At 32.5% G+C, this 12,164-nt stretch overlaps 1 protein-coding gene and 1 long non-coding RNA gene across 2 annotated transcripts; both read left to right on the top strand.

Moving 5' to 3' along the window:
* LOC110419690 (uncharacterized) lies at positions 1-806 on the top strand. Its single transcript, XM_021432782.2, has one exon. The coding sequence runs from the start codon at positions 155-157 to the stop codon at positions 716-718; it is 564 nt and encodes a 187-aa protein (XP_021288457.1). The 5' UTR covers positions 1-154; the 3' UTR covers positions 719-806.
* A 6,795-nt stretch (positions 807-7,601) lies between these two features.
* Positions 7,602-9,502, top strand: LOC110419875 (uncharacterized). The gene is made up of 3 exons (XR_002445494.1): positions 7,602-7,883; positions 7,958-8,186; positions 8,359-9,502. It is a non-coding gene; the product is annotated as an uncharacterized LOC110419875 (long non-coding RNA).
* Positions 9,503-12,164: the final 2,662 nt, after the last annotated feature.

A 12,164-nucleotide genomic window follows, 5' to 3' on the forward strand; every position in this document is an offset into this window, starting at 1 on the left:
TCAGAGTGAGTATAGATATTTTGAGTTAAAAAATTCTCACACACAAAAAAAAAAAAAAACAGAAAATTAAATGTATAGTTATTGATTGTCTCGAACCAAAACCAAATCAAATCAAATCAAATCAAAATCAAATCACTATCATCGCATACTCCTCATGTTTAAAAATCAGTCTCCTTACATCAAATCCCCTCTCATTTCAACCCCTCACTACAAAATCACCGTCGCCACCACCAACCCTCCGCCGCTCCTCAAATCCGCTTCCCGGAATGAAGCTCTTCTTCCCAACCCCAATCCCACGGCCACCTCCCGTTCACCCACGTTCGCTCCTGCTCATCTCATGCTAACTATCGGGTCGTGGCTACGCACGCGCCGCAGCCGCTGTTTTCTGCTCTTGCTCTGCTCCCCTCTTCTCCTCCCTTTCCTCTGCGCAACTTTCCCTCTCCTTTGCATAGCCGAAGTCTGCTTCCGGATTTGTCGACGAAGAAGGAGCGGAAAGGCGGCACAGGAAGAAGAGGAGGAGGAGGAGCGGCGGCTGCGGCGATGTGAAGAGGGTTGTTGTTGCGGTGGAGAAGAGAGGGAAGTTGGGCTGCTACGGAGGTACTTGGAAGATCAGCTGGCGCTCGTTGGATCTGTTTACGAATGTGGTGATTACTTTGATGATCATGATGGGGATCGTGATCCCGATGATCTTAATTGTAAAGTTCCTCTTCTGAGCTGATTGCTTCTTCTTTTAATTTTTTTTCCCTAAATTTTGTGTAAATTAAACTATTAATGGTAATTTGACATTTTCACCTTTTTCTTTACTATGCTTTAGTCTTTGAACGCAAATTGCACAAGGCATTTATGTAATTTTAAATTTGTAAATTGTCATTGATTTTTGGTCAATTTCTAGTTGGCCAATTAGAAATTATATGGCAAAATTCCTGCAAAGATCTATTTTCTTAGCCCTTGATATTTAAATTTAATAAATTACAATAATTGTAGGTTTGTGGGATTAATCTTTTATAATAATAATAATTTCAAACATTTATTTAGTCAATTTTATTATTAGTCTTCACTTATAATAACAATTTTCAACTCTAATTGCCTGCCCACACCGGCTACCATCACTAACTTATTTGGCATTGGCTTCTACATGGACTATAATTTTGCAGCTTAAAATTCTTTTTCGAAATAATATTAATTTTTTAAAATATTTATATTTTTTGGACATATCTTTTTACAAATAAATGTTAATATTAGGGTAAATTTTATATAAATTTCTTGTGATATGATATTTTTTCATGTGACACTATGGGAATTTTTTTTAAAAATAAAAAAGTGTTTTATTACTATTCTAATATGAGGTGCCAATGTTATATTTTCAACAAAATGACAATAGTCTTTATAAATTTCACTAAAAAGACAGTAAGATTCTTAAATTTAAAAGTTTTATTTTTTGCATTTGAATTCTAAATTCTTCTTCAAAGGGAGAGCAACAGGATTGAACGCGGAAGGTCATTTGCTTACAGCGAAAGGGGGGGAGGGAAGACATTTGAAAATGTTTTGAACATCAAACTTAATTTTAATATTCAAAAAAAGGTCACCTTGGTTGACTACTATTGTTGAAGTAGAATTTTTTTTAAAATTTGGAAGTAATCAAATATGTGATTTTTTATAAAACAATCATTTAGAAATAAAAAATGATAGTAATGATTTTCTTGATATTTAGATTATTAAAAATAATTTTTTTTCATAATTTTAAGAGTTTTTTTGCTATTAAAATGAGAGCCATAAGTTTAATTTTAGTTAAACTGTTTTGATTTTGTTCTTAAAACTAAAGTTTAGATTAATTCTTTTGGATTTTAATTTTTTTAATATTTTTATTGAATCTAAATGGTGATGCTTGCTTATTTACATTAAATATCTTAAATAAATAAAAAATACAAAAATAAAAAAAAAGAACATTTACTTAAATGATATTAAATGTAAAGAAGCTTATATGTTCAATGTTTATCCATAGACTTGATCTATCTATTGATAGATGGGCAAATTTAGCAATAGATAACAACTCGAGAGTTTTTTAAAAGAATCTTGAAGCCTATCTTTTGATAAATGGTTAAATCTATCGATAGATGATGTTAATTTTTGAAAAATAAAAAAGAGCAAATGAATATTTTCACATGGAACATCTGAACTTGCTAATATTTTTCCTCAAGTAACTTTGTTATACGCAAAACAAACTTGCATACCTTTTCCTTATAAACAATCTTTAAATGAGCGTGACATGACTTTTTAATTCTAATCTCAAAATGCTCTTTTAGTGTCGACATGCTCAAAGGTTATTTCAATTTGGCCATCGATGAAATCAGTTTTCGGTGATATAAGTGGTTGTCCATTGATCTGGATTTCTCAGTCGAAACTATTTGGAAGGATATCATATCTACATCTGGAATAATCTATTGACGAGAAACCCTTGCATTTACCCTTTCCTGATCACTATCATCAGACGAACAAATCCCATTGTTAAGTGTGATGGGTTGTCATAAATAGGGTCAGCAAGTTATCTTCTAATTCAATAGTTGTGGCATGGTCATCGCACTGAACCTCTTCTAACGTAATAGTTGTGGTATGTTCTGTATGCCATCTACATGATTGCAATTCGGAATGTCATTGTGCTCATCCTTGTCATCCTTTGAATAGTCATCATGTTTGCTAATGTAATCATCTTCACAGTCATCTTCCAGCTTATCATTCCAATTCGCAATGTCGTCCTCTTCAAGATCATCTTCAATCTGATCAGATGCATCATCACCACTCACAACCATTACAATGTCATTCTCAAATGACAAGGGACCCATTGTATTTTCGAGGCAAGGTTGCGTTTGTTGCAAAATATCAAGTATTTCATTCGATGCACATTCCAATTGGAATTGTGCAGATATCATTTAAACATTTCATGTGTGTACCGAGATGCTCAAACTCATGTGTATATGTCAATGGTGATTATCATTATTGTTTGCTAGGAAATGCATGGTGTGGTATGTCAAAATAATTAACATTTTTTTGTAGGGTATTATTAAGTTGGACACCATGTTCATGTGGAATGTCATTTGCATTTCATGCCTTAACTATCACAAATACAACAACTACCCTCTCATCTCACAGAATACTTGCTACATCTTTATCGTCCTTAATAATTGCGCGTGAAACCCCTATGACATGACTAAGCAATGCATGTAGCTTGATTTCATTATTATGTGAGTTGAACCTAACAACCTCTTCAACCAGCTTCACTAGGCTCAAAAATGACAAATCACTCCCAACACCCTTCACTCATGTCTCACCACCCTTATAAGAGTTATCAATCCAATAATAACCGTATGTAATTATAAGCTTCACATTTGGCAGGCCATTGAAATCTAACAAAAAAATAAATGTCACAATTAGTCAATTTATCAAAAATTACACCTCAATGTCTAAAAACCACTTACGCAGTGACTAAGTCATGAAATAACATAAAGTCAGTCTCACAATGTTTAATACACATTCATGCAATGCCTAAAAACTAGTGAAGAAATGCCTTAAAACAAGAAATGCATTGCACAAGTCATGCATTGCCAGTCTCACAATACCTAATTATAAGTCACTTAATGCCTAATATCCACTTATGTTATGCCAAAATAACCAATCACGTATTAGCCCAACGTCATGCAATACATACGCAATGTCTAAAAAGTAGTCTAGAAATGTCTCAAAATAAGATATGCATTGCACAATTCATGCAACGCCTACAAGCCAGTCTCACAATACCTAATAATAAGTTACTTAATGCCTAATATCCACTCATGTTATGCCAAAATAACTAGTTATGTATTGGTCCAAAGTCACGCAATACATAACAACAAGTCACATAATACATAACAACCAATCACATAATGCCTAAAAAGTAGTTAAGAAATGTCTCAAAACAAGATATGCATTGCACAATTCATACAGTGCCTATAAGTCAGCCTCACAATACCTAACAATAAGTCACACAATGCCTAATATCTGCTTACGTTATGCCAAAATACCTAACAATAAGTCACGCAATGCCTAATATCCGCTCACGTTATGCCTAATATACGCAATGCATAAGTCAGCCTCACAATACCTAACAATAAGTCACGCAATACATAAAAACCTGTCACGAAATAAATAATAACTAAACACACAATGCCTAATATCCATTCATGCAATGCATAATATCCATTCACATAATGCCTATAAATAAAATAATATTTCAACTTTTGTAATCATACCTTTACTTCTCTTATATAAATAGAAAATTAAGAAATTAAGGTAAGTAAACAAATTATTCAGCATAATAGAAATTAAAGGCAGTTAACACATTTTATGAAAAATATGTAATAAATCAGTATTTTTATTCATTAGCTGAAAAAGGGAAAATGATACAACGTGTGAACCATGGTTCATTTTTTCTTAATCTTATATACTATTTCATAAATTTTAGCTAGAATCTTGTTATTGTCTAAAATTTTCAGAACTTCTATCCTAAGCAACACCTTATACATCAATCCACGCATGTCCTTCTCCATGTTCTCAGTTTGGTTCATCAACTTGACCATATATACTACAACATTGCCGACGATATCTTCCTCTTTAGTAACAACCCCCTTCCTAGTCTCGCCTCCATAATGTTTAAAAGTCATAAGAATTTTGAGATTTTCCTTCAGATGATTTTAATTAAAATGGATAATGATTTTCTCTATTTGTAGGCATGAATGCTAACTTTTGGAAGGGTGTTCAATGATTTTAAGTTTATTTTTTGATGAATATGGTTAGTTCGTAAATCGATGCATTAAGTGTTCTAAAGAGAATTTTAGAGTTCTGTGTCAGCTAAATCTAAATGGTTTTCTGTATCGATATAAGTGGAATTAGAGGGGCTAAATTGGTTATTAAGCATTCCTAATTCTCTTCTAATGTTACAAAATTTATTATTAAAAGGGCTGAATTAATAGATAATCACCTTCAGCATTAGGTAGATAAAGCAATGCAATTATTAAAGACTAGTCACACAATGTTTACAAGCTAGTCAAGCAATTCCTAAAACCTCGTCACACAATGCACAACTCATGCAATTCCAAAAATCTAGTCTCACAATGCCTCATATCTAGTCTCACATTGTTTAATATTCAGTCACGTAATGCCAAATAAACAAGTTACGGTTCTTAATAATCAATCATGCAATGCCTAATATCCAGTCACACACCTTAATATCCAATGACGCAATGCCTAATAAATATTCATGCATTGTTTATAAATTGATTGATTTCGCTACTCCCAGCTAGATTTAAGTTTCTAAAGTCATATAATTTACCCATCAACTTTTGCGTTCTATGAATATAAAAAAAGAACTCAAGAACCCATAACAAATACCTTGATGTCATCTTTGCACTTTGGGATAGTGAGAAAGTTGGATGGCAATATAAACCTCGATGGCATTAGAGAGTTGGATGGAGAGATATAGACCCTGATGGCATTGGAGAGCTCGATGGGGAATTAGACAGCGAGATATAGACCTCAATGGCATTGGAGAGCTAAACAGCGAGATAGCAAAATCGAGATTTAATTTTAAAATTTTTATCCGAAAGGTAGGAAAGGAGAAAGAAATTGGGACCACGTAATTCGGATTAAATGGTTTAAAGGTAATCTTATTAAGTCATGCCAAAAATTGTCTTAAATCAGTTAAATTATAGTGAAAGTCATTTTTGAAGTGAGTTTATTAGGAAGATTATTTTTCACAATTTCCTCACCTCACCTTGAAAAGGTAAAAGACTGATACAAATTTGATCAAAGTAAAATTTTTTTACAAATATGTCTATAAAATTCGTATTTTCCTACACAAACAATTTCAATCATATATATATATATATATGGAAAAAATTCTCTTTATATTTAGCTAAATGTCTATATTTCTTTTTTAGAATTTATCTCAAAATTATAGTAGTCTTTTCTCATACACTTATAACTTCTAATTTTATATATTCTATATTAATTTCAAATAAGAACAATAAAATAATTTTATAAATCATCTTATATCGTAAATGGGTAGTCAGAACAACCTTGTCAGGTCCACTCATAACAACAATTAATGTTAAACAATTGTTATAGGCTAAAGCCGGACAGAAACAAATGAAAGGAGAAAGAAAGAAAGAGACATGTCTTTTATGTATGTAACACCCCGTACTTGGATACAGTGGCTAATAGAACTTATTGGATACCAATTGAGGTTAAGTAGAGTGTTTAAGAGTGATGAAGGGTAAAAGGAATAGTTTAAAATAAAATATTTCACATGAGAGAAAATAGTAATTAAATAATAATATTTTTATGAAAGATGAATTAGCAAGTTGAAAGGTGAATCAGAGGTGAACCAGGACAAAATGAGACATTTTGGGTCTTGAGGAGACAAATGAAAAATTTTAAAATAAAATAATATTTTATTAATAAAATAATATTAAAATATTAATATTTTATTTATTATCGAAATTGGTTATAAAAGTGAATTATATGACTAATCTAAGTATGAAAAAAGAAGCAAGAAAGAATTTTGAAGAAAAATGGTGTTAATGGGACCCGTGTGTTTTTATTAAATTAAGTTAGAGCGAGTAAGTATATATTTAAATATTATGGTGACACCTTGATAAGATGCAACTTTTATATTTTGTCTGCACACGTGTAAAGGAAGGTAGATAGAAGAAAATTGGAGTTTAAAACAAATTGGAAGGATCAAATTGTAAAAGATGAAAGTTTAGAGGGTTAAATAGTAAATAAGAAAAAGTTTGAGGACATATGTGTAATTTTAATTAAATAGACATTTACTAACCAAGGAAGGTTAGATTATGTGGAACATGAGATGTGCATACAAAATTCACTATTACATGCAAATTATTGTATTGAAAAACAAAGAAGTTAATGGAAAACATATGGGACCACACCATGTGAATGTTGATAAAGAGAAAAAGGAATAAAAAGTATTCGAATGGGAGAAAACCATAGTTTGGCAAGGATAGCCCATAGTGAATTAACATAGAGGATGCATGTGATTTGTAAAGAAAAATGTATAATCATAGCATGAATATTATTGGGTGATAAGGTGGCATTGAAAGGAAATGAAAATGAAATGCAATAAAATTCATGTGAAATGTAATGCAAATGAAATAAAGGTAAACATTGCATGAACAAGCCACCAATGGGAGGTGGTGATAATAACAAAGAAAGGGAATAGAATGGCATGGCATGTAAAAGAAAGAAAAAGAAATAAAGAAAGAATGAAAATTAATGCATGCTTAAGCCAACCATAAAAGGTGGCGTTAATAACAAAGGCTAAATAAGAGAATTTGCATGCAAAGGTCAATATTTTATCTAAACCACCTAGGAATTAATGGCAGTCCTCATTGGCCACCAATTTACATGAAAAAGGTTGCATTTTACATGCTTTCTTAGGAATTAATGGCAGCCCTTATTGGTTGCCACTTTGCATGGCAAAAGTGCATGCTTATCTTGACTTCATTGATATTAACGTTAAGGAAAGGAAATACTTTCTTTACAAGACTTTTCTAATTCTTTCCCTCTCCAAGTGAAAACTCAAGCTTCTCAAAATCCTCCATAAATAATTTAGACTTCATAACATCAAATGGGAGTTGAAAAATTACAAGGAAGGAAAATAGCCTTGTGAGGCTTCCATTTGAGAGGAGAGAAAGAGTTGAGTGAAAAAGGCTTGGAGGCGGCTTAGTTTTGTGGAAGTTGGGAGAAAAACTGAAAGGTTTTCTCTTGTATGCCATGGTTGGAGTTTTAGGAAGGCATAAGAGGTTCGGCCTAGTGATTCCAAGCTAAGGAAGGTAAGTAGAACCCTAATTTTGGTTATGATTTCTTGAGGAAATGAGTTGGTAATTGTGTGCAAATGTTGTGGCAGCAAAGGTCCTTCAAGATTTGAAAGAAATAGATGCATGCATGTGGATCAATCTTGGAATGCATGGTGATTTTGGAGATAGTTAAGCAATGGGTGAGTATTTTAGTCTTGCAATCACAAGTAAACAAGAGAAATGAGATGTGTGCTAATTGTTTATGTTTGTGGCGGCAATGATGACCATGGATGGGAGGAAATTGTGAATCATATGTGTGACTCAAGCTAAAATCGAGAGGTGAGCATGCAATGTGTTCAAATTATGTTGTTTTGGTTATGAACAATTGATAGTATGTGAAATGCTTGTGGTTGAGGTTGATGAAAATATGAAATTTGGTTAAGGAATCATTAATCAAGTTGTTGCCCATATATGTGTATGATTAAGCATATTGAGTTTAATTTGTTGTTAGGAAATGTGTGTTGTAGTGGTGTGCCAGAAGAGGTAACGGGTGATTGGCAAGTAAAATTAGCTAGATACGTCCTTGAGTCAATAGCGATGTAGCATCCCGCTATTGTAAGGTGAGTAGGGGGTGTCTATTTTAAAAATTTTCATAATTATGTACATATATATATTATACGTGTTAATTTATTTTAAATGCAAAATTATGGAAAGCATGAGCTAGTAGATATCCTAGGAATTATGAATGCCAAAGTATTTGGAATTTACTTTGATTATATATATATATATATACAAGTTATATACGTAAAGGATTTTAAAACCGGGAAACAAGCTTTTTACTATAATTTCTATCAAAATGAGACTTATTGATTGTGTGCTGTGCATTCATGAATGAATTTCGTACTCACCATGCTGATCTAACATCTAAACCTCATGCAAAAGGTTTTACATTGTAGAGTCTTACAAAAAAGGGGTTTGATCATGTAACTATAAGCATACTTTGAAAATGGTTTGGAAATAAGCTTTTGAAAACCCAACTTGATTTTTAAATGGTTTTATCAAACCGGGAAATCTGAGAGTAGGCCAGTTGTCACTGCCATGGCTGTGGGGATCCGATGGAGTGAAGCTCCCAAATGTTATTACATGGAAGTGGGTCCACAAGATTTTTATTTTTATTACCTACTCGAGAGTGATATCTTTTTGAGTTTTCACAGACGTAGTTTTTTGCATGGTGAGAAATACTAGTTTTTTCGCAACTCCCCTATTTGATTAAAAGCTTTTAGTGCTTTAAATACTAATTATGAATTAACGATGTTGTGTTTAATACCTCGGGGATGAGATGATTTATGAGCTTGTGTAAAAGCTTTGATAACTTATGATTTCATGGGAATGTGCGTGATTATACTGATTCAAATTTAAGTAAAGGACATCAAATGATTTTGACGATAAAAATCTTTCACTCACACGGGTTTTGAGACAATGATGGTTAAATGATTTCTTGTATAACAATATTTGGTTTTATATATGAGGCACAAATGCCTCATTTGATTAAATGGTTTATATGTTCTTATGTTTTTATATATTCAAATCTTCTACCTTAGCTTGTTTCCCATCTACACCCTACTCACGGAGTTGATGATCACTGAGTCTGTGAGACTCACCCCCCTTAACTTCTTTTTACAGATTAGTAATCAGATCAAGTGTATCGTTCAGCATCTTGAGACTTGTTGCAACATAAGTAATGGCATCTTTTAGACTTCCACTTTGAGTCACTTCGCTGCATAGAGGTCATATTCTATAAAATAGTTAAACTTATAAAGATAATCAGTCTATCAGAAATGTATTTTGTTAAAAACTCTAAGGTTGTATATTGGATGTTTAGTGTGAAGTTAGGACACACAAGGATGTTGTAACTGGATGCTATACTTTAATTGTAATCATTTATTTGGTTTAAGTAAACAAAAGTATTGTTATTACTAGTTGACTCATATACGCATTAGAATGCTTGGTTAAATTATTCAGAATCTCAACTAAGGCTTGTTTAGGATTTGATGAGTTCACTCGCAAGTCTCGAATGCCAGTAATGATAAGAAAAGAGGTCGTTACAATGTATTAACAACAACATGGTATCAAAGCACATAATTGATCCTTGAGTCACTTAAAATATTTATAAACAATCCTAAAATCTCATCTTTCATCTACCATAACCCAACTTCTTTTCAAACTATGTCAACTTCAACTTCAACTATTACACAATAGTCACCACCCTCATTTGATGGTTCAAACTATGCTGTTTAAGCTAAAAAATGAAAGCATTTCTTAGAGGTGTTAATCTTTAGAATACTGTTGAGTTTGAGATGAATTACTAATGTTAAAAGAGAATGCAACGTAGGCACAAGTGAATCAACATGAAGAAAACATTGCAAAAAGATATAGAGCTCTATCTTTCACACATTCAGTTATGTCTAAATCAATTTTCAATAGAATAATGGGATGTGAGACTACAAACCAGGCTTAGAGTAAGCTTGAGAAAGAGTTTTTAGGGTTTGTAAGAAGCAAACAGGTGCGTTTGCAAAATCTCAAAAAGAAATATAAGCTTTTGAGAATAAAGAGAACCAGACAGTAGCTGAATTTGTTAAAGATCTGATAAAATTGGTAAACCAAATCAAACTTATGGGAGACTCTCTTACTCAGTTAAAGGTGGCGGAGAAGATTATGTTAAGCTTACTAGAGAGGTTCGATTCCACAATCACTTATCTGGAGCAAGTAAAAGACATCTTAGCATCTTCAATATCAGACTTGGTTAGTGCTTTAAAAGCTGATGAACAGAGGAAGGCATCAATAAGAGATGAAAGAGTTGATTGTGCATTGGTAGCTCGTTCAAAAGGTAAAGCTCTTACTGATTCTTCATTTAAAAAGAATCCAAATGAAAACAAAGAAAAAGACAAAGCTGGTATAGTTACTGGAAGGCTTCAAAATAAAAGAGGCTAGTTTCTAGTTTGTTCTTACTGTAAGAAAAGAAGTCATTTTGAAGCTTATTACTGGTTTAGACCTAGGGTCAAATGTAATGCATGTAAGCAGCTAGGACATATAGAGAAAGTTTGCAAGAACAAAGCTAAGGTTGTAGATAAAAAACCTCAAGCTACAAAGCCAGTCGAAAAAGCTGAAGTTGTAGAGGAACTCTTGTTTATGGCTATTGAAAATTCTAATTTAGCATATGAAAACTAGTGGCTTCTTGATAGTGCATGTTCAAATCATATGACTTCAAAAGTTGAGTTATTCTCTGAACTTGACATTGTTCACTGTTTTTCAATTAAAATAGGAAATGGTTTTATACTAATGCTATAGGGAAAGGGACAATAGCAATTCAAACTACTTCAAGCACCAAGTATGTTCTAAATGTACTTTTGGTTCTTGAAATAACTCAAAATTTATTGAGTGTTGGCTAGTTAATTGATGATGATTATATGCTAGTATTCAAAAATAATGCTTGCACAGTTTCTGAACCTTCTGGTATTTACATGATGTTTGTTCTTGTGGTGAGAAATTGTTTTCCTGTTAAATGAGGAAATATGTGTTTTTCTGCAATAGAATCTTCATTAGAACAAACCTATATGTGGTACAAAAGGCTAGGCCATTGTAATTAAAAGTCTTTACTGCAAGCAAGTGCCTTTGGTTTGTTGTTGAATCTTTCTAAATTGCATGAAAATGGTCCTATATGTAGCTTCTGTCAGTATGGTAAATTGACTAAATAAGTCTTTTCCTAAGTCAAGTTTGAATAGAGCTATAAACATATTGGACTTAGTTCATTTTAATGTTGTTGGACCTATGAGTGAGCCCTCTCTAAATGGAAGTAGATATCTTGTTATTTTTATTGATGATATCTCTAGAATGACTTGGATTTATTTCATACGGCGCAAGTTAGAAGTGTTCACAGTGTTTCAAAAATTCAAAGTTAGAGTTGAGAATGAATCTGGTTACAATATCAAAACACTAAGGACAGATAATGTAGGAGAATATACTTCTTCAGAGTTCACAAGCTATCTGGAAAAGGAGGGTATTCATCATCATTTAATAGCTCCATATTGTCCTAAACAGAATGATGTAAGTGAAAGGAAAAACATAACTATTGTTGAAATGTCCAAGTGCCTTTTGTTTGAAAAGATGCTTCCTAAAAGTGTTTGGGCTCAAGCAGCTAGCACTGCATTCTATCTATAGAATATCTTGATCACTCAAGCTGGAAATAATAAAACTCCTTATGAAGCTTGGCATAACATCAGGCCTTCTGTTGATCATTTAAGGATCTTTGGATCCATT

Source organism: Theobroma umbraticum, unplaced genomic scaffold (assembly GCF_002168275.2).
Source record: "Theobroma umbraticum cultivar Fairchild unplaced genomic scaffold, ASM216827v3 scaffold_67.0, whole genome shotgun sequence".
Lineage (NCBI taxonomy): Eukaryota > Viridiplantae > Streptophyta > Magnoliopsida > Malvales > Malvaceae > Theobroma > Theobroma umbraticum.